General features: G+C 37.2%; 1 protein-coding gene across 1 annotated transcript in view; it reads right to left on the reverse strand.

The window, feature by feature from the left end:
• Kul (Kuzbanian-like) overlaps positions 1–24344 on the reverse strand; it is a 454968-nt gene that overhangs the window by 365900 nt on the left and 64724 nt on the right. Inside the window, exon 2 of the mRNA XM_067760833.1 lies at positions 16524–17716. Coding sequence (XP_067616934.1) covers positions 16524–16605 — 82 coding nt within the window. The 5' untranslated portion in view covers positions 16606–17716. The remainder of the gene's footprint in view (positions 1–16523; positions 17717–24344) is intronic.

Raw genomic sequence — 24344 nt, forward strand, 5'->3', positions numbered from 1 at the left:
ACAATTTTGTCAATTAAATTCTTTATACTTTATTTCGATAATTTTGTAACTAAATATAAATAAAAAGATCAAAATTTTGTAAAATTTTCTCGAATTTTCGAAAAAAATTTCGCGATCGATTTGCATAGTTTTAGTTACATAAATTTATAACAGTTTTGTTTTTTAGTTATCCCAGATAGAAAAATTTAAACTTTTTCAAAAATGTCTTTGATAAGACTTTTAATGGAATCAGCTACAAAATTCATGGACGTTTTTTTCTTAAATTATAAAAAACAAGTAAGGAAGGCTAAGTTCCGGTGTAACCGAACATTACATACTCAGTTGAGAGCTGTGGAGACAAAGTAAGGGAAATCACCATGTTGTAAAAGGAACCTAGGGTAACCCTGGAATGTGTTTGTATTACATGTGTATCAAATGGAAGGTATTAAAGAGTATTTTAAGAGGAAGTGGGCCATAGATCTATAGATGGACGCCATTTAGGGATATCGCCATAAAGGTGGACCAGGCCTGACTCGAGAATTTGTTTGTACGATATGGGTATCAAATGAAATGTGTTAATGATAATTTTAAAATGGAGTGGGCCTAAGTTCTATAGGTGGACGTCTTTTCGAGATATCGCCATAAAGGTGGACCAGGTGTGACTCTAGAATTTGTTTGTACGATATGGGTATCAAATGAAAGGTGTTAATGAGTATTTTAAAAGGGAGTGGGCCTTAGTACTATAGGTGGATGCCTTTTCGAGATATCGCCATAAAGATGGGCCAGGGGTGACTCTAGAATTTTTTTGTACGATATGGGTATCAAATGAAAGGTGTTTATGAGTATTTTAAAAAGGCGTGGGCCTTAGTTCTATAGGTGGACGCCTTTTCGGGATATCGCCATAAACGCGGACCAGGGGTGACTCTAGAATGTGTTCGTATGATATGGGTATCAAATTAAAGGTATTAAAGAGGGTTTTAAAAGGGAGTGGCCCTTAGTTGTATATGTGAAGGCGTTTCCGAGATATCTACCAAAATGTGGACCAGGGTGATCCAGAACATCATCTGTCGGGTACCGTTAATTTATTTATATATGTAATACCACGTACAGTATTCCTTCCAAGATTCCAAGGGCTTTTGATTTCGCCCTGCAAAACTTTTTCATTTTCTTCTACTTAATATGGTAGGTGTCACACCCATTTTACCAAGTTTTTTTCTAAAGTTATATTTTGCGTCAATAGACCAATACAATTACCATGTTTCATTCCTTTTTTCGTATTTGGTATAAAATTATGGCATTTTTTCATTTTTCGTAATTTTCGATATCGAAAAAGTGGGCGTGGTCATAGTCGGATTTCAGCCATTTTTTACAACAATACTAAGTGAGTTCAGATAAGTACGTGAACTGAGCTTAGTAAAGATATATCGATTTTTGCTCAAGTTATCGTGTTAACGGCCGAGCGGAAGGACAGACGGTCGACTGTGTATAAAAACTGGGCGTGGCTTCAACCGATTTCACCCTTTTTCACAGAAAACGGTTATCGTCCTAGAAGCTAAGCCTCTACCAAATTTCACAAGGATTGGTAAATTTTTGTTCGACTTATGGCATTAAAAGCATCCTAGACAAATTAAATGAAAAAGGGCGAAGCCACGCCCATTTTGAAATTTTCTTTTATTTTTGTATTTTGTTGCACCATATCATTACTGGAGTTGAATCTTGGCATAATTTACTTATATGCTGTAAAGATATTAACTTTTCTTTTAAAATTTGAATTAAAAAAAAAAAATTTTAAAAAGTGGGCGTGGTCGTTCTCCGATTTTGCTAATTTTTATTAAGTAGACATAAAGTAATAAGAGTAACGTTCCTGCCAAATTTTATCATGATATCTTCAACGACTGCCAAATTACAGCTTGCAAAACTTCTAAATTACCTTCATTTAAAAGTGGGCGGTGCCACGCCCATTGTCCAAAATTTTACAAGTTTTCTATTCTGCGTCATTAGCTCAACTCACCTACCAAGTTTCATCGCTTAATGCGTATTTGGTAATGAATTATCGCACTTTTTCGATTTTTGGAAATTTTCGATATCGAAAAAGTGGGCGTGGTTATAGCGATCTGAGATGAGTGCCCAGGAACCTACATACCAAATTTCATCAAGATACCTCAAAATTTACTCAAGTTATCGTGTTAACGGACAGACGGACGGACGGACGGACGGACATGGCTCAATCGAATTTTTTTTCGATACTGATGATTTTGATATATGGAAGTATATATCTATCTCGATTCCTTTATACCTGTACAACCAACCGTTATGCAATCAAAGTTAATATACTCTGTGAGCTCTGCTCAACTGAGTATAAAAAGAATTTAATGGACCAAATTGATATAAACTGGCACTGCTATTTTTGCGCTCACTGCTTAATTTATGTATGTACGTACATAGCCAGGTACGTATATAACAAAAAAATGCATTAACTCTCGCCTTGCACTTGCTGAGCCATCATTTTTCTTGACATTGCATTCATACTGAAATACTTGAGCCACTTGTATTGACAGCTCTATCGTGTTCTCTCCATTTGGCCTTTGCTTTCTTTTCTCTTCAATGCTGCAATCGATTTCTTAACAAATAACAAATTTAAATTGGCTTAAATTTGTTTGTGGTAGAAAATTAAACTCTTTGTATATATGTATCTACATATGTATATGGAAACAGGAACAAATTTAACTTAGTTGGAAGAGTGGCCGGAATCAAAAAAAAATATGTTTTATGCGGTTGTTAGAAAATATCCTGAAATAGTGCAAAAAATACAGTAGTCGACCATTTTTTTATGATTCGGAAATTTAAAAATAACTCCAGTAGCTAAATATATGCGCCTAACAAACACGTAAGGAAGGCTAAGTTCTGGTGTAACCGAACATTACATACTCAGCTGAGAGCTTTGGAGACAAAGAAGGGAAAATCACCATGTAGGAAAATGAACCTAGGGTAACCCTGGAATATGTTTGTACGATATGGGTATCAAATCAAAGGTGGTAATGAGTATTTTAAAGGAGTGGGCCTTAATTCTATAGGTCGGCGTCTTTTCGAGATATCGCCATAAAGGTGGTGTAGGTTTTAAAAGGGAGTGGCCCTTAGTTTTATATGTAAAGGCTTTTTCGAGATATCGACCAAAATGTGGTACCAGGGTGACCCAGAACATCATCTGTCGGGTACCGCTAATTTATTTATATACATATGTAATACCACGAACAGCATTCCTGCCAAGATTCCAAAGGCTTTTGATTTCGCCCTGCAGAACTTTTTCATTTTCTTATACTTAATATGGTAGGTGTCGCACCCATTTTAAAAAGTTTTTTTTTTAAGTGATAAAAGTTAAATTTTAGAATTGTTTTTGTTTTTATCGGCCTATTTTTATAAATGATTCAAGGTTCGATTTGAGCTCAAGGCCAGAACAATAATTTTTTTCTAATGATAATTATTGTTATTTTTAAATTTTTCTAAATTTTAAAAATTGTATTTTGTTTTGTGCTGTATAACTAAATGGTTAGCGCAGCGTGCCGAAAGCGTACTGATAATGAAGGCTTAGCACCCTTCGAAATGGATCTATCTGCGCAGCTATGGCAGGTTGTCTGAAAAATTGTCTACTTACTATTCCAAAAACAAAATACAATTTTTCAAATTTAGAAAAATTAAAAAATAACAATAATTATCATTAGAAAAAAATTATTGTTCTGGCCTTGAGCTCGAATCGAAGCTTGAATCAGTTATATTTTGCGACAATAAACCAATACAATTACCATGTTTCCTCCCTTTTTTCGTATTTGGTATAGAATTATGGACTTTTTTCATTTTTCGTAATTTTCGATATCGATTCGATGGTCATAGTCGGCTTTCGGCCATTTTTTATACCAAGATCACTCACTTTGAGTTCAAATAAGTACGTGAACTAAGTTTAGTAAAGATATATCGATTTTTGCTCAAGTTATCGTGTTAACTGCCGAGTGGAAGGACAGACGTTCGAGTATAGCTATAAAAAATGGGCGTGGCTTCAACCGATTTCGCCCATCTTCACACAAAACAGTTATCGTCATAGAATCTATGCCCCTACCAAATTTCACAAGGATTGGTAAATTTTTGTTCGACTTATTTGAAATTTTCCTTTATTTTTGTATTTAGTTGCACCATGTCATTACTGGAGTTGAATGTTGGCATAAATTACTCATATACTGTAAAGATATTCAATTTTTTGTTAAAATTTTACTTCTCTCTGCTTCAAACTGCTGGTTATGTTTATGTGTGGCTGCTTGCTTTGATGTGTACATGTACATAAGTGTGGTTGCTTGCTTTATAGTTGTTATGCATTTATTTAGTAGCAGCATGGTGATGTATAGAACTTCTAATACACGCCAGAATATTAAAAAAGTACCAATCAGCTGATTTCCGGCGATCACCTGTTTGGTTCCGCTTTGGATTTGCTTAACATTTAGTGCAGGGATACTTCCTGGCTAGGTCAATATTTAAAAAGCTTTTATTTCCGAAAAGTGGACAGGGCACGAACCTATTCCAAAAAGTCTTATTTATGGTGCGATTTGTTTGAAATTTCGTACTTAGTAGCATTTCGAGCTGGTGACAATTGGGAATGTGTCTAGTTCCGACAAGTGGAACAGAAACTGACCTATTCTGTAAAAGTTCAGAGGAAAAATAATAGAAGAGAAAGGTAAATTTATCGGCAGAGGAAGAGAGAGAGGTATAATAATAAAGTTAGTAAAAATGATGAAGTCGGATAAGGGCTAGTGCCTTTTTATTACAACTATTTTCTTGTTATATTAAAAGGAAATATTTTCAGTCAGATGGGAATTCAAAAAATTTACTACCTTCAAACACTTTTTAACAAAAATAGCCACAGACCTATTGTGATGGGATCCATAATAATTCCGCCTATAGCTTCTATTTGCAGTAAAAAAGTTAAACAAATATCTCTGATCACAGAGCATCTTTCTGCGTAGATGTGTCTGTACAACAAAATCATGAAAAATCCAACAACTACATGAAAACTTGGCACTGTTTTTTGCAAATATTAAATGAAATAATTTTTTTTTCACTGACGGTTTATTGATAAGGTTGTATAAAAATTTTTTCTATCAAAAAACATAGAAATATTTCTATTTTCTAATTTTAGCAAAACATAAACAACGTGACATCAAGGCGAACAAAGCGACGTTATAAATCTCTTCAAGGCCTTTTCTCCCTTGAGAGAACCCGCACTCCTGCGAGTATGTGCTTTTTATAGAATAAATCAATGCAAAGAACTGGCATGATCTAGCAATTTCTGATTTCGCCAACAAACTCAATTTCGACAACTTTTCCTCCTCCGCTTGCACCCTCTGGTGAACAGGCTTCTTGAGTTTCAGAATCGCAAATAAGGGAAATCTCCTCACTTAGACGATGGCGACTACTGGAATCTGACCGTATGATCAAAGTTCCAAAAATTCTTAATACGCCCTGACAGTCAATACATGTGATTTATGCATATTTGTTGTTGAAATACTTAGTTAGAAATTCTCTCCATATACAGGATTTATTTAAACAGTCAACATCCACTACTGGATATCTTAATAACTGTGAATATTAATTAAATGTGGTTTAATCAACATATTTAGCTATAAGTAGGAAGCAAATATTTAGTTGCATAACTTGGACATCTAATCTAACTTAATGCATTAAATGTATGTGTTTTTGTATGTATATATCTGTATCAATGTCTTTACATTGCAGAATACGTGAGATATGTGTAAATTAAGGATGATATATTGTATTATTATATTTATGAGGAAGTACATACATATAGAGTGTATATGCCTTATGTTTGTAATCATACTTGAAAACTTTTTGCGAAAAATTTGTTTGCAAATACTTGGAATTTTTCTTGTACAAATTAATTTGAGAGAAGGAAATAATAGTAATATTTGTTGTGTGCTACTTTGCATTTTTCTCCATTTCTTATAGAAACTTCAAAACGGCAACTGTGAAGTCAACCAAAGGTTTCCAAGGAGCATGCAGCCAATTAGTCTTAAAGATTCTAAAGCATTTTTCGGTTATAGGCTAAGGCTCGTCGCCATGCATGGAGGCAAGTACCCTTTCTTCAACACCACAGCTTTCTCCGAATTTAAAATACCATTACAACTAGCTATGTGCTATGTAACCTTATTTAATGTCAAAAACTCTATTTCCGAAATAGGTTAAACAAAATATACAAAGAAGCTAAATATTGTTTTTACGCTGCAAAATTTTCGAAATTCATGGATTCAAATCTGTAATGGAACTCATTAGCGTCGAACTACTCGATTTTAACTAACGATTTACAAGATCGAATGTCCTTTACAACACAGAGACCCAGCATATGTAAGCCGGCCGAGTATCACGCAGCGAAAACAGCTGATCAACAAACAGCTGACTGTCGCCCCAAGCATTTCACTGAAGTGCCAAATAGCCATTGTAGTACACTGTGGCGTGCTTTTATCGGTATAAAAAAGGACACTTCGGTCCTCACAAAAAGTGGGTACCTTGTCTTTAAGGAAAAAAAGGAGATGGATGATCAGCACAAGCATAATACTTTCGTCGTGTCGTTTGAGAAGAGCTCGATTGCAATTTAGAAACGAAACATCAAAACCAAGAAGAATTAAACAAGGGGTGCCACAGGGTGGTGTCCTATCCCCACTTTTGTTTAATTTCTACTTATCTAAGCTACCTTCACCACCAGAAGGAGTCACTATTGTTTCATACGCCGATGAATGCACAATAATGGCCACAGGCCCAGGCCCACAGATCGATGAGCTCTGCTACAGAATAAACGGCTACCTCCCTAATCTCTCCAGTTTTTTCGCCTCGCGAAACCTGGCATTATCACCGACTAAATCTTCCGCGACCTTATTTACAACATGGACGTCCCAAATGTCGACCATTTTGAACATCCACGTCGATGGCGCTACGCTACCGGCTGTCCTACACCCCAAAATCTTGGGTGTGACGTTTGATAAGGATCTAGATTTTGGTGAGCACGCAGCCGCAATTGTTCCGAAAATCCAGAGCCGTAATAAAATCATCAAATCCCTTGCTGGCAGTACCTGGGGAAAAGATAAAGAAACGCTCATTACTACATACAAAGCAATTGGCCAGCCGTTTACGTGCTAAGCGTCCCCTATATGGTCGCCAAGCCTAAAAACTACCCACGGAAGAAGCTACAGGCCTGCCAAAATACTGCTCTCAGAATCGCCTCGGGCTGTCTTCTTATGTCCCCAGAACACCATCTACATAATGAGGCGAGAATACTCCCCATCAGGGAGAGAAATGAGATGCTAACCAAATAGTTCCTGCTGAATACCCAGAAGCCTGGGCATCCAAACAGACATCTGATTGATGAGCCAACACCGCCTAGGGGCTTAAGGAGTCATCTCCGTAAGCATTTTGAGGAAATACGGCACCTGATAACTCAGCCGTATGAAACAATAAAACACAAGCAGGTCCTTGGTGACCTCCACAAACAGGCGTCGGACCTTTATGCCGGGAATTGCCCGGTGAATCCAGTACTCAAAGAAAAGCACCCAAAACTTGTGGAAGAGGAACGCATACTCCCCAGGGAAACGCGTGTCACTCTTGCTCAACTTCGTTCTGGATACTGTAACACGTTAAACTCTTACCTATCCAGAATCAACCCCGACATACAAAATGTATTCCCCGCTTGCAATGTGTCCCCACATGACACCAACCATCCCTTTAATTGTAATGTGGAACCAACGCGTTTAACACCCCTTTCATTATGGTCCACCCCTGTTGAAACGGCAAGTTTCCTTGGACTCCCGTTAGAGGATATTGATGACAATTTGTGATCGGTTGCGGCTGTTAGGTGGGGCGAAACACTGCTACAACAACAACAACAGAAGAGCTCGATGGAGAAATGCATAGGCATTCGCACACGCGTCTCTCTCAGCCTCAGTCACACTATCGGACAATCCATTTTCCATGCAGCTCAAACAAAGTTATAAATTCGCAATGGGTGATGTCCAACGACCCCCACCTTTTGTGAGTTGGTTTGAATTTCCGAATCCCCGCCTTCTAATTATGTTCACGATTCATTCATATTTGTAACAAGACTCGCCTAGCGAAGGTCATCCTAACAATTGGGTTGAAAAGGCTATGACCACAACTCCCTAATCACAGCATCCACTATCGATTGCCACTGTAAAATCAGCCATGGCAACAAGGTAAAGAACCAATCTTCTTAACCCCTCCATTATCACCGCCTCTCCCATCCGCCGACTACGCTACTGGTACCCGTTTCGTCGGATCATCGACCCTGTTCGTCGCCACGTTATCAACTGAGGCCTCTCGCAATCATACCTTTCCTTAATTATTGCTTATGTGTTGCCGTTCCGGTTCTCCCTGTGCGTGCCGCGTCCACCACCGCTCCAATATCACAGCGCCCACCAACATACGGCATCCCAGCTGCTGTTCGGCTTCAACCACTCTGCCCGTAAAATACTTTCAAGTGAGGCCATCTCGTTCTCTCTCTCTGACTTCAATAAAACCCACACATAAGATGATAACTCGATTGACACTCTAAAAATCCAAAAACTTTATTAACAGGAAATATTTTATACATAAAATGAGGGCGTGGTTACATACAGACCATAGCGGTTAACTTTCATTAGTCTATCGTATATTAACTTTGTTCGCATAACGAAATCCGTAACGGCATAAACTAATCGAGATAGATATAGACTTCTATATATCAAAATAATCTAGGTGAAAAAAGAAATTCATTTAGCCATGTCCGTCCGTCCGTCCGTCCGCCTGTAAACACGATAACTTGAGTAAATTTTGAGGTATCTTGATGAAATTTGGTATGTAGGTTCCTGGGCGCTCATCTCAGATCGATATTCAAAATGAACGAAATCGGACTACAACCACGCCCACTTTTTCTATATCGAAAATTTCAAAAAACCGAAAAAGTGCGATAATTCATTAGACGGATAAAGCGATGAAACTTGGTAGGTGCGTTGACCTTATGACGCAAAATCAAAAATTAGAAAAACTTTGGACAACGGGCGTGGCACCGCCCACTTTTAAAAGAAGGTAATTTTAAAGTTTTGCAAGCTATAATTTGGCATTCGTTGAAGATATCATGTAGAAATTTGGTAGGCACGTTACTCCTATTACTATATGTGTGTTAAATAAAAATTTGCGAAATCGGATGGCGAACACGCCCACTTTTAAAAAAAAAATTTTTAAGCCAAATTTTAACAAAAAATTTAATATCTTTACAGTATAAAAGTAAATTATGTCAACATTCGACTCCAGTAATGATATGGTGCAACAAAATACAAAGGTAAAAGAAAATTTCAAAATGGGTGTAACTCCGCCCTTTTTCATTTAATTCGTCTAGAATACTTTTAATGCCATAAGTCGAACAAAAATTTACCAATCCTTGTGAAATTTGGTAGGGACATAGATTCTATGACGATAACTGTTTTCTGTGAAAATGGGCGAAATCGGTTGAAGCCACGCCCAGTTTTTATACACAGTCGGCCGTCTGTCCTTCCTCTCGGCCGTTAACTCGATAACTTGAGCAAAAATCGGCATATCTTAACTAAACTTAGTTCACGTACTTATCTGAGCTCAATTTATCTTCGTATAAAACATGGCCGAAATCCGACTATGACCACGCCCACTTTTCCGATATCGAAAATTACGAAAAATGAAAAAAATTCCATAATTCTGTACCAAATATGAAAAAAGAGATGAAACATGGTAAGGTAATTGGATTGTTTTATTGACGCGAAATATAAATTTAGAAAAAAACTTTATAAAATGGTTGTGACACCTACCATATTAAGTAGAAGAAAATGAAAAAGTTCTGCGAAATCAAAAGCCCTTGGAATCTTGGCAGGAATACTGTTCGTAGTATGACATATATAAATAAATTAGCGGTACCCGACAGAAGATGTTCTGGGTCACCCTGGTCCACATTTTGGTCGATATCTCGAAAACGCCTTCACATATACAACTAAGGACTACTCCCTTTTAAAACCCTCATTAATACTTTTAATTTGATACCCATATCGTACAAACGCATTAAAGAGTCACCCCTGGTCCACCTTTATGGCGATATCCCTAAATGGCGTCCACCTATAGAACTACTGCTCACTCCTTTTTAAAATACTCTTTAATACCTTCCATTTGATACCCATGTCATACAAACATATTCCATGGTTACCGTAGGTTCATTTTCCTACATGGTGATTTTCCCTTATTTTGTCTCCAAAGCTCTTAGCTGAATATGTTATGTTCGGTTACACTCGAACTTAGCCTTCCTTACTTGTTTTTTTTTATATTTAACTAAATTTGTATTAAACTTTGGGTTACCCAAACTTTACCGTTCATAGTTGAACAAATAGAATTATGTCAATATTTTAAAATAAATCTCTCGAGCCTACATGGAACGCACACTTCTAAACCAATCTTTTCTAAAGTGGCCAGTATTAAGTATCGAATCGAAAAATTATTTCAAAATAAACGCACAGTAAGTTTTTGGCTAGAGAAGATTAAAAATTAAGCTCAATCCTTTTTCGCTACTCAACCTAAAAAGTAGCGCGCTCATAATTAAGTCCTTCTTCAGTCAAGCCAATTAAACTCAACTGACGCTGTTCATACACATGTAACATGGAAGGGTTTGCCCAAGTGTGGAGCATGGTCGACATTATTCCGCTCACACCGCAATCCGTACTGCAACCAACTGGAATTGGAATTATGTACCGTTGAACTGCCAATGGAAAGGAGTACAAAAAAACAGAAACGAAATGAAACCGTCTCAATGCACATGACATCAGATGATATCGAGAGAAAGAGATGATTTGTGCTGTTAAATAAGTAACGACTTATTTGTATGTATGTACATATATATAACGGTATGTAGCCAGTAATCAATTTTCCACTTGTATGCATCTGTTAGCAATTTGCTAATTAATTGACATTTTAAATTGCTCGGTATTCGAGTACATAAATCCCCACGTTCTCGTTTAGCTCCGCAACATCATGCGGCCTCACTCACTTTCAGGCACAACATCTACGGCACATAATACATCCACACAGACAGTTGTATCAAGAAAAATTAAATTGGTCAAGTGCGGAATGATGCTGTCAATTTAAAGGACGTAACTGTTTCAGTTGTGCGTGTAGCCACGGGTAGTTGGGTGTTATTATAATGGGCGGGGAATGTTATGTGTTTGCGTTTTTTTTTTTTGTTGGCGTATTTACACAATTTACACAAGCTGTGTAAATTTTTGAAAAAATTTTATTTAATTCCGTGGGTGAATTTTATTTCGTTGTCAACAACTTTTTAGCAACATTAACCAGGTCATGAAATTACAATAAGAGAACGTAATTAGAAATCGGTAGGCTGTCGTCTTTTCGGTCGTTATAGTTAATTGAGAAATGAGCTAAGTAGTGATTGTAGCATTGTGATCAAATGCAAGTAAATGAGGCTCTTCACGTCAAGAGTTGCCACTCGAAAAACTTGAGATCTCCAAAATCCACGACAGTTGGTGCAAATGTTGCCATTTCAGTTTATATGAAAATGAGTGGCCGCATTATGAACGTATTGCGATGATGCAGTGTGTGGAAAAATTTTCTGATTTTCTTTACGCCCTTTTAAAAAAATATTTAGACCATCTTTCAACGTACACAAAAAAACATTTAGATAATCCCTGTAGCATTTTTTTTTTTTTGAAATTTTTTTTATAAAGAGTCGGGCTGTTATTTTATTATGTTATTCCAAATCGAGCCCTTTCATCCCCTTATGATATGCGCAGTCCACTTTGTTAAACAGTATCAGTTTTTTGAGCTACTAAAATGTAGCACGATGAATCCCGAAAGTTTCACAGCCCAAAAAACCGCACAAACTTACGTTGCCTCACAAAGTGGAATGCATATTTTTTGTAGGGAAATAATTGGGCTTTGTTTTGACCGGACCGGTCTTACTCCAAACTGGAAAAAGAAGCAGTAAAGATGGGTTTGATGGTGAATGAGGACAAAACGAAGTACCTGCTGTCATCGAGCAAAGAGTCAGAGCATACGCGCCTTGGCAACCACGCTACTGTTGGCAGCCATAATTTCGATATAGTAAAAGACTTCGTTTATTTGGGAACCAGCACCAACACTAACAATAACATCAGCAGTGAAATCCAGCGAAGAATCAATCTTGCCAATAAATGCTACTTTGGACTAGAAAGGCAATTGAAAAGTAAAGTCCTCTCTCGGCGAACGAAAATCATACTCTAGAAGTCACTTATCGTACCCGTCCTGCTATATAGGGCAGAAGCATGAACCATGACAACAGCAGATGAGGCGGCTTTGGGAGTGTTCGAGAGATAAGTTCTTCGGAAGATTTATGGACCTCTACGCGTTGGCGATGGCGAGTACCGAAGAAAGTTTAATGCTGAGTTGTACGAGCTAAAAGCAGACATCCACATAGTCCAGCGAATTAAAACGCAACGGCTGCGCTGGCTAGCAGTGTTGCCAGGTTAGCCCTTTCGAGGCTAGATTTAGCCTTTTGTTTTTGCCTTTAGCCTCGAAATTTTGAGTTTAGCTTCGTGACTTTTTTCTAGCCTTTTTTAATCTGAATGTATTTTTAAAAATTTCTAAAATAAAATAATTTCAATAGTTCCTGTGAACACCTAATACCTAATAATATGAGTTCTCTACAAAAAATTAATTCTTTTTCTGCTGAAAATTCGTTGAAAGTTTCAAAGCCAGATGTATTTTCTTACTTTGAAAAAGAGAAGTATAGTTATTCTTCAAGTCAAATAGCATTAATAGAGCTGCAGTGGCGAAAACTTATAACCATACAATGGGAAAATGTACACTCCATCATGGAATTTTGGTCGGAAGTCCGAGAACATAAAAATGCATTAAACGAACCACCTTTTTTAGAACTTGTCGAAATCATATTTAGTTTTTGAGTATTACCACTCAGTAACGTGGAGGTTGAAAGAATTTTTAGTGGCATGAAAATTCTGAAAACTATATTAAGGAACAAACTAAAAATTAAAATGCTTAATGCGCTGCTTAATATTAGATGCTCGTTAAAACGCTTATCTAAATGTTGTAACGATTTTGAAATTACCGATGATCTCATATCTATGGTAAATAGCCAAACTTTATACGCAGACTTAAGCTCTTCTGATTCTTCAGACGGGGAACATTTTATATAAATAATTAGTTTGTAATATTTTTTTGTTTGTGTATATACATATATGCAATCATTTAAAGTAATTCCATGTGCTAGTCAAGGAAATGTGCCTGATATATTTTGAAACAAACAGTTATGTTTAAGTTATGTTTATAAGTTTTTATTTACAAATGTGTAAACTAAAATATAAAAAAAAAATTTATGAATTATCAAAAAAATTTCTGGCCTTTTTTTAGCTTCTTTTTTTTCTAAATTTAGCTTTTTCTAACCTTTTTTTGCCAATCTAGCTTCTTTTTTTCATCACCTGGCAACACTGCTGGCTAGGCCATGTTAAGCGAATGAAAGATGATGCTCCGGCCAAGAAAGTGTTTCTATCGGAACCCACCTATGGAAGCAGAGGAAGAGGGTGGCCCTCACTCCGTTGGAACGACCAGGTGGAAAACGACTTAAACTCCCTTGGTGTGGCTAATTGACGCCGGTTGGCGGAGCGAAGGAGCGACTGGCGCGCCTTGTTGAACAGCCATAACCGATTAGACAGTTAAGCGCCAATTAAGTAAGTGAGTGCACCGCCTACGACTTCAAAGATCTTGACCTCAACCCCAGATCAAAGCAACATCAAAACTTAAAAAAAAAGTTTATTCAATTAGAGAAAAGCTTTTCTTAAGTGGAGACGCCTCCGGTTTGGCAAACACTCCGAACATTTTCACATGAAAATTTTCTCAGAGAGAACTCGTCTACCTTGCATCTGTCGTTCGGAGTCGGCATTAAACAGGTTATTCCCGAGACACCAATTTAAAATGGAGCACGAAATTTGAAAAGTAGGCTTGATTCTCCTCGCAGGTAAATCACACTGAATGGCTTTTTTTGTTAGCGGAGAACGATTTAACGTCCCCTGAAATCTCAAATCGAATGAAAACTGATTTTAACAGACTAACACGTCAACTGTGAGTTTGACTGGTCCCGAATTGGACTATGCCCATGTTAGAAGGTAGAGTCCTACAAGAGAGGAACCAGATATTAAACTGACTGAGGAGGCCTGCTTGCCTCCGTGTATACCTGCAAGATAAGGCCTATCGCCTACACTTTTTCATTGGGTGCAGATAGTTCCAAATATAAAGAAGGGATTGCGCCTTCTATTCACTCTGTCCTTAAATAAGTATATCTCACAGGCTTCAGGATCAATGTAGTTTCAGGTGGAAAATGTAACTGGAAGAAGCGTGCCTAAGCTGCAGTCGCAGGTCACCATACACTTCATCAAAAAGTGTCCTGGAATGGATACAAGCATTAGAGAGACTTCGTTTAAGACGGACAGTACATATATATTGGGTTCATACATATATATTTATAATGAATATAAGTCGATCGCGTGAGGGAAGCGCGCTGCCACAACGTGCATAAACAAAAAAAAACAAATTCTTTAAGTTTAACTCCAAGTCGAGTCAATATGTTCCAGCCATATCTTTGGAATACGCCATAAATGAATTTTCTGTCTTTTCAAAAATCAAACTTTATTAAACCCAAAAGGCGATTGCCACTATAAACAAGCAACCTCTTTTGATTAAATCAATGTGTGGACGGTTGTTTCTGGCCCTTGGCAATGTTGATGCGTATTGGCTCACGAATAGTCCGTCACTACGCCACCCGCATTAAATATGCATTACATATGAATAGTGGAGGGCATCTATTGCTTTTGAATTTTTCATCAAAGGTTATGTAACGTCAAACAGATCTATCTACGCATATAGACGACGGAGAAACAGCAGCGAACAGAAAAATAGCAGTGGAAATTCTATAAAATTTCGTCAATTATAATTTCTTTTTCATTTGCGTTCAAAGTTCATTTCACGTTCGAAGTTTTCGCAAAATTGTTTTGAATTTTCGAATTTTTTTGAAAACTTTTTAAGATTGGTTTGTATTGTTTTAGCAAATATTCTTCAAAATAAAGAAGTGAAAATTTTAGATAACTCCAAATAAAAGTTCGAGAATTTCTTAAAAGTCTCGAGTATTTTCGAAAACACCTTTGAAACTTGTTTGCACAATTTCACTTAAAAAACTCATTAATTTTTTTTCTTAAGGCATTTAAATTAATGAAATGACGAATTCAGAGAACTACAAATAAGACGTTAGAAGTTTTCGTAAAAATTTCTTGAATTTTCGAATTTTTTCGAAAACGTTTTTAATGTTGGTTTCCAGTTACAAAAATCATACAAGCTTTTCTTAAAATATGCAAAATAAAAAGGCAAGAATTCAGGGAGCTCCAAATAAAAAGTTCCGATTTTTTTTTTAATTTTCTGAAATTTTCTTATTTCCTGTTAAACGAGCTTTCTTAAATATTCAAAATATAGAAAAGAAAAGTTCACGGAATTCAAGTAAATGTTTCGAAATTTTGAAAATATTTGGAAAACCTTGTTAAGATTGATTTGCATAGTTCCAGTTACAAATTTCATTCAAAGCCTTTCTTAAAATGTTCGACAGAAATAAAAGAATAATTTCGATAACTTCCAAAAAAAGTTCGAAATTGCCGTAAAATTTTCGAATTTCTTCGAAAACGTTTTTCAGATTGGTTTGCTTAGTTTCAGTTGCAGAGTTCGTACAAGTTTTTATTAAATTATTAGTAATAAAGGAAAGAAAAATTCAGAGAACTCCAATTAAAAAGCTAAAAATTTTTGTACAAATTTTTAAATTTTCGAAAACGTTTTGGAGTTTGGTTTGCATAGCTTCCTTAACATTATTCGTAGAAGTTTCTCTTCAAAATATTGAAAATAAATTAAAGAAGAATTCAATTACCACTGCTATTTTTCCGTTCGCTGCTTTATATATATATGTTCAGATATATGCGTATGTAGCAATGCATAATGTTATATAACTCAATCTATAGGTTAGTATGTGTGTAAATAACTCATATCTCTGCAAAAATCGCGAGTACTCCATGCATGCATGTATGGAGTACTCGCTATGGACCAACCGAGTGCTCCAAAATTAACCACAATTCATACAAAAAATATGGTCCAATTAACATTGCGATGTCCTAGGACGGGACCATATACTCCAGCTCCGCATTACATCAGAGTAATCCATGGAGCACCCACAGTCCAATAAACATCCTGTAGTGATTACAATCGTTAAAAACGAGCAATGATCGGCTTACAATATGTTCGTGTAGAAATATGAGTTGGTCCATTGCTGCATCACAGTGGAGTACAATGGTAAGTACTCCAGTGGACCACATGATCCAACGATTTTTGCAGGGTATCTACTCATGTTTGGTATTCATTTCTCATTATCTTCCACTTACCTGGTAATTTTAATGGAGTTGGACTTGCCATATATTCCTTGTGGACCATTACTAGCACAATGGCAACAATAATTAAATTCATATTTTCGAATTATGTTTGTAAATTTCCGTTTGCGATATTTCTGCTTCACATACAGTTCAATGGCCCTCCGCACAACAACTGACCACACTCTGGGCAATATCTGTTGACGGAAATATAATGAAGACGACGCCGACGCCAGCGATGATGATGAGAACGTGGTTCTTGGTTTTAATAGTTTTAATAAAATTCTAGAAATTTTTTGTTGGTCTTTTTTATATTTTTCAATTTGTTGTTTAGTGAGCTGCAGCAATTGGATTTGTTTTTTTTTTTTTTTGTTGCTGCTCGTTTATGTTGCTGTTGATGTGTGACATTAACTCAATGCGTGCACGTTTGTTGTTGTAGTCTTTATAACGACGTTAACACCAACAAAATACAACCACAAACACGACGATACAATTGAACAATACAATTTTCATACTTGATTGAGGCGTGGCTGTGGATGTCGTTGTTGTTGTCATTAAGGTTGTGGTGCTGACAGTTGCCAATGACGTAGTTGTTGTTGTTAATATATATGCTGTTCTGATCGTTGTTGTTATTGCTGTGTTTGATGTCGTTGTTTTTGTATTTGTTGTTGCAAATGTCGTTGCTGTTGATGATGTTGCTAATGTAGCTGTTGCTGTTGTCGTTGCTGCTGGTATTCCATGTGCTGATGATATTGTTAACGGTTAAACGTTGTGTTTGCGTTGTTTTTGTTTGTTGTTGTTGTTGGCAGTAGATTATAACGAGTATATTTGGTAACATCACAGTTTCGCACACGCCAAGCACATGTCAGGTAATAAAAAACAAATAAACAAAAAACAAAAAATGTATATAACACTTCCTATGCTAAGATTAGACGCCGCCATCTATTCAAGTATGTGATGGTTCAAGTTGTTGCTGTTGTACTCGTACGTGTTTATTTGTTATTTGCAATTTTTCTTTCAATTCTTTTTAGGAAACAGAAACTTTGATTAAATATCACAGAAGAAATATCAAATAACCATGCATACAATGGCAGCGTATGTATGTAGATATGTGTGTACATACATATGTACTTATGTTAAAATTATGGTAGATGTCGACTTTATTTAAAATTTACATTTTAAGAAAATAACACCGCTGCGTAATAAATCTGTAAAGACAAGAAAGAAAACAAATTTGTTAATTTAACACGTAAAAAATATTAAATATTTACATTAATTTAAGAAATTCACAAAAAAAATTTTAATTAAAACAAGTAAAAGTGTCTAAGTTCGGGTGTAACCGAACATTATATACTCAGCGTGAGCTTCAATTGCACATTTCATTTCAGATAAATTACTTTTCTACATAACACGTAGCACCGCCCGTCTAAAAGAAAAATTTCTCCCCGTTTCCTCTTAAAATAAAACTTGATAATGAAATATCATTGATTCAAAACTATTTTTTGCTAAGTTATAGCTTATTATTCTAGTATACGACCCTTTTAAACTTGTTTTATATCTAAGTTGCCGTGGGCTTTAACCGATCCCGTCCATTTTTACTAGAAATATTTTCTGCTATAAGGAAAATTTGTGTACCCAACTTTATTAAGATCCGTTAATTTTTCTTCGAGTTATGACTCCGAAACATAGAAAACTGCTTAGTCATAAAAGGGGCGGTGCCACGCCCATTTTTTTAAATTTGTAGTTTTTCCTATATATTGTTATAAATCCGCTTGGGAAATGAAATACCATTGATATAAAGCTCTTTTTTTGCAAAGATATAGCTTCTTTTATTCGTCCACGGCCTTTTAAAAAATCTTTTATATAAAAGTGGCGTGGTCCTTAACCGATTTCGTTAATTTTTCTTCAAAGCATTCCTTATAGTAAATACAACCTCTCTGCCGAATTTTGCAACGATAGGTGTAACGATTTTTAATTTATGATTAATAATATTTGTAAAATTAATTTTATCAGAAGTGGGCGGTGCCACGCCCATTTTAAAAATGTTTTTCAAATTTTTATCAAGAGTCTCAATATCAGTCCACAAGTCAATGTTCAGCAATTTAGGTGTATTATTTACTAAATAATCAGGTTTTTGTGTTTTCCAAAATGCTATATATATAAAAAGTGGGCGTGGTTATCATCCGATTTTGCTCATTTTCAATACCAATCTATTCTGGATACGCTCGTGTACCAAATTTGGTGAAGATGTCTCATTATTTACTCAAGTTATCGTGTTAACGGACAGACGGACGGACGGACATGGCTCAATCAAATTTTTTTTCGATACTGATGATTTTGATATATGGAAGTCTATATCTATCTCGATTCCTTTATACCTGTACAACCAACCGTTATCCAATCAAAGTTAATATACTCTGTGTGCAAAGCACGCTGAGTATAAAAATGTAAGTGAAAAGATAGCACACATTTGAAACGGCCGAACATCCTTTTCGTTGACAATAAAATTTCAAATTTGTGTGTATATTTACCCTTACCCTTTTCATTTTCCTTCTCCTTATCCTTTTCTTTTTCCTTATCCTTATCCTTATCTTTATCCTTATCATAATCCTTATCCTTATACTTATACTTATTCTTATTCTTATCCTTATCCTTATCCTTATGCTTATCCTTATCCTTATCCACATCGTTATCCTTATACTTATGCTAATCCTAACACTTGTCGTTATCCTTATACTTATTCTTATACTTATCCTTATCCTTATTCTTATCCTTGTCCTTATCCTTATTCTTATACTTATAATTATCCTTATCCTTATCCTTATTCTTATCCTTATCCTTATGCTTATCCTTATCCTTATCCTTATCCCCATCCTTATCCTTTTCCTTTTCCTTGTCCTTAGCCTTATCTTTGTCCTTATCCTTATACTTATTCTTATCTTTTCATTATTCTTATCCTTAACATTATCCTTATGTTTATGCTTATGCTTACTCTTATCCTCATCCTTATACTAATCCTTATCCTTATACCAATCCTTATCATAAGCTTTATCCATATGCTCATCCTTATCCATATTTATAAAAAAAAATTTTGCCGGGAGCCGGGATGATGCAGTTCTCACTTCGACACTCTCACTTCGTCCATATCCGTATCCTTTTCCTTATGTTGTTGTTGTTGTTGTAGCAATGCTCGCCCCACCTAATAGCCGCGACCGATCACAAATTGTCATCAATATCCTCTAACGGGAGTCCAAGGAAACTTGCCGTTTCAACAGGGGTGGACCATAATGAAAGGGGTGTTAAACACGTTGGTTCCACATTACAATTAAAGGGATGGTTGGTGTCATGTGGGGACACATTGCAAGCGGGGCATACATTTTGTATGTCGGGGTTGATTCTGGATAGGTAAGAGTTTAACCTGTTACAGTATCCAGAACGAAGTTGAGCAAGAGTGACACGCGTTTCCCTGGGGAGTATGCGTTCCTCTTCCGCGAGTGTTGGATAATTTTCGTTAAGTACTGGATTCACCGGCCAATTCCCGGCATAAAGGTCCGACGCCTGTTTATGGAGTTCACCAAGGACTTGCTTGTGTTTTTTCACTTCATACGGCTGGGTTCTCAGGTGCCGTATTTCCTCAAAATTCTTACGGAGATGACTCCTTAAGCCCCTAGGCGGTGCTGGTTCATCAATCAGATGTCTGTTGGGATGCCCAGGTTTCTGGGTATTCAACAGGAACTGTTTGGTCAGCATCTCATTTCTCTCCCTGATGGGGAGTTTTCTCGCCTCATTATGAAGATGGTGTTCTGGGGACATAAGAAGACAGCCCGTGGCGATTCTGAGAGCAGTATTTTGGCAGGCCTGTAGTTTCTTCCAGTGGGTGATTTTTAGGCTTGGCGACCATATGGGTGACGCGTAGCACGTAATCGGCTGGCTAATTGCTTTGTATGTAGTCATGAGCGTTTCTTTATCTTTTCCCCAAGTACTGCCAGCGAGGGATTTGAGGATTTTGTTACGGCTCTGAATTCTCGGAACAACTGCGGCTGCGTCCTCACCAAAATGTAGATCCTGATCAAACGTCACACCCAAGATTTTGGGGTGTAGGACAGTCGGTAGCGTAGTGCCATCGACGTGGATGTTCAAAATGGTCGACATTTGGGACGTCCATGTTGTAAATAAGGTCGCGGAAGATTTAGTCGGTGATAATGGCAGGTTTCGCGAGGCGAAAAAACTGGAGAGATCAGGGAGGTACCGTTTATTTTATTGCATAGCGCATCGATCTTTGGGCCTGGGCCTGTGGCCATTATTGTGCAGTCATCGGCGTAGGAAACGATTGTGACTCCTTCCGGTGGTGAAGGTAGCTTAGATATGTAGAAATGAAACAAAAGTGGGGATAGGACACTATCCTGTGGCACCCCTTGTTTAATTCTCCTTGGTTTTGATGTTTCGCTTCTAAATTGCACCCATGCCTGCCGACCACCCAGATAATTTGCGGTCCACCTTTTAAGACATGGGGGAAGGGTAGACCCTTCCAGGTCTTGCAGCAACGAGCCATGCTTGACCGTATCAAAAGCTTTTGATAGGTCTAGCGCTACGATTACTGTTCTATGGTGGGGGTATTGATTTAAACCGCAATTTATCTGGGTGGTAATGGCATTTAGCGCGGTGGTAGTGCTATGGACTTTTCTGAAGCCATGCTGATGAGGGGCTAGCTGCAAATTTGCTTGGAAATAAGGGAGCAAAATGGCTTCAAGCGTCTTTGCCACTGGCGATAGGAGAGATATCGGACGATACGACTCACCTATGTTAGCTGGTTTCCCAGGCTTTAGTAGCGGGACCACCTTGGCCATTTTCCATTTCTCAGGTATGACAAAGGTGGAAAGAGACAGGTTGAATACATGCGCTAAATATTTGAAACCCTCCTTCCCTAGGCTTTTAAGCATCGGCATGGCTATGCCGTCTGGGCCCACTGCTTTGGATGGTTTAGCACGACCAATGGCGTCCTCAACCTCTTTAGCGTTGATGGTGATTGGTGACGCGCTGAATTTGTGTTTATGTGCGTGTCTATTGGCTCTCCGTCTATCTTTGTCCTTTTCCTTATCCTTTTCCTTGTCCTTAGCCTTATCTTTGTCCTTATCCTTATACTCATCCTTATCCTTATCTTTTCATTATTCTTATCATTAACCTTATCCTTATGTTTATGTTTATGCTTACTCTTATCCTCATCCTTATACCAATCCTTATCATAAGCTTTATCCATATCCTCATCCTTATCCATATTTATAAACATTTTTTTGCCGGGAGCCGGGATGATGCAGTTCTCACTTCGACACTATCGGATGGTCAAACGTACGACGTATAACTGTTAAGCAGTGATGAGAACCGTATCCTGCATAACATAATAATGCCCTGAATACCGGTTATATGTAGAATACCGGAAGAAATTATACATGCGAACAAAGGCTTAGTAAGCACTTGAGAATTAGAGACTTCGTGGGACAAACGAAAACTAAACTCTACAAGTCAGTCATCGTATCTGTGTTGGTAATTTTTGGAGAACCATCGAAGCAGAGATGAGAGATGTGATGAACCAGCTTTATACAGGCAGCGGCAAACACAGCGGTTGCCTTGGCTAAGCCATTTATACTAATGAAAAAATAAACTTTGGCTTAGACGGTATTTTTATCGACACTCAACTTTGCCGCAGTCGAAGTAAGGAAAGCCTACTCCACTGAAAGCCCCAGGCGGAAAAGGTTCGCTTTATGTTTCCAATTGGTTATACTACATAAGATAGCTTTGCCTACTCAGAGAATCCTTTTGAGTGACGATATAGTTTCTAATAAGAACGATTACAACCCTGGACAGATTCGGTAGGGATCTATATAAGTCGAGACGAGTATACTTTGAGTCGATAATTCCACCTCTTCATCCTCTATGCAATAGCAGCAATAAAGAGTTTTCAGTATATTAAGAGATACCGCATTGACCTCCTTTGGACAGTGACGCCTCAAAACCTTAGATAGCGTAACTATATGGGTAATGCCGAGCCAAATAACTTTGACCGCCTCTCATCTCGTTTCCGTGGAAGCGCTAGTATGCATGAGAACTGACTCGGGACCCATCGATACAAGGCAACCAGCGGAACTGCTAACTCCTCAGAGGTTTTCATATTCGTTTCAGTTGTACCCATGCTGGCTTGTACGAGATACTGATGGGGTCAGTGACGGAGATGATCTTAAACTTAATGCAATCACAAGTGAGGGCAGGCACTGTCAGGCCGCTACTTGCCCAACATTTCAACTCAAGTCTTTAATAGCGGACTGGCTATGAGTAGGTGTTGGAGTCGATATTGAATTATCTTAACTCAAAAGCGTAGCGTATTCCGCCTACCACACCGAAGATCCTGGGTTCAAGCCTTGGCCAAAACAACATCAAAAAAATTAGAAATATGTTTTTAATTAGAAAAATATTTTTCTAAGCGGGGTCGCACCTTGGCAGGTACTCCGAGTATATTTCTGTCATGAAAAGTTTCTCAATGAAAACTAGTCTTCCTTGCAGATGCCGTTCGGCCTATCTTTAGTCTTAGGCAGCTGTAGACAGACAAAATTTTACCCCAGGTAAAAAAGCTTGAATCCCATACCACGAAGCCTAGTTAACGACTGGGCTGCACCCTCCTGGCTGGTAGTAACATTTTTGTAGTGCTCACTGTTTTCGGACCAGTACCCCATAAAGTATAATTCGCTTGACTACCGAGGCCTTCTAGTCTTACCCTGTCTATATCCTTTTATTATTATTTTTCCTAAAATCTATCAAAGCTGTTTCGAAGTACACATTCAAGCTATGGCGTTCTCTTTTCTGAAAATAATGTCGACCTGTTCGTTCTTCTCAGTTCTCTTGTGTTTGTGTGTTTCTTCCACAAAATATTTACCACTGAATAAGAAAAGGAGTCTCATTATCTATAAACATAGCCAATTTGCATAGCATCAGGTGATCCAGTTCAAAAGGTAGAATTTAATAGTGCACCCTGAGGGTAACATTTTCTCAGAAAAAAACACCATTAAAAAAGCACCAAACAAATAAAATGTTCGCAAACAATTCGTTATAGGTTCATACATATGTACAAAGATGCTCAAACATACTAATTAAAAATACTTAGCGAGTGAGCATAGTAGACACTTCACATTCAGTGAACATGAGTAATGTACAACAAACACAATAACAGTTATGTTAACAAAAAGAAAAAAATAAATAAATAGATGATTAAAGGTATAAGTAGAAATAATAACTGTCACATTGCAACAATTAATTCATTACAGTCAAACCGCATTACCAAGCCTTAGAGCCAACGAGCCACAACTCCATACCAACAACAAACACCAAATTACCCAGTCACAGTATGTATGGTTATTAACTACTTCAGTTTGTTTGCAGAAAGATATTAAAGTATAACTGAATAAAATATGTACATATGGATATGTTTGCACTCCCTATGGTATGTGGCGCGAGTTGTCAGCTTTACAAAGTTTCTCTGTCCAAACGTTGAAAATGTTCGCGCATATGTGGTTAGCCAATCGTGAAGCGAGATAGACGCGTAATTCCCTATAATTGAGTACAAGAATAACCAAACGTATCCAACGGATACGTAATTCCGACAAAAAAGAACTAATAAAAATCAACACACATGCGAATATAACCATAAGAGTATTACTTACTATAAGCCAAAAAACAGTTTTGTATGCTTGTATGAAGGAATATGTATTTACCCAGTAGAAAAAAATTACAATTGTGAAAGAGTGGATTGCAAATGAATTGAAAACGGAAATGCGGACCTAGTCTTTA

Source organism: Eurosta solidaginis, chromosome 1 (assembly GCF_040869045.1).
Source record: "Eurosta solidaginis isolate ZX-2024a chromosome 1, ASM4086904v1, whole genome shotgun sequence".
NCBI classification, from domain to species: Eukaryota; Metazoa; Arthropoda; class Insecta; order Diptera; family Tephritidae; genus Eurosta; species Eurosta solidaginis.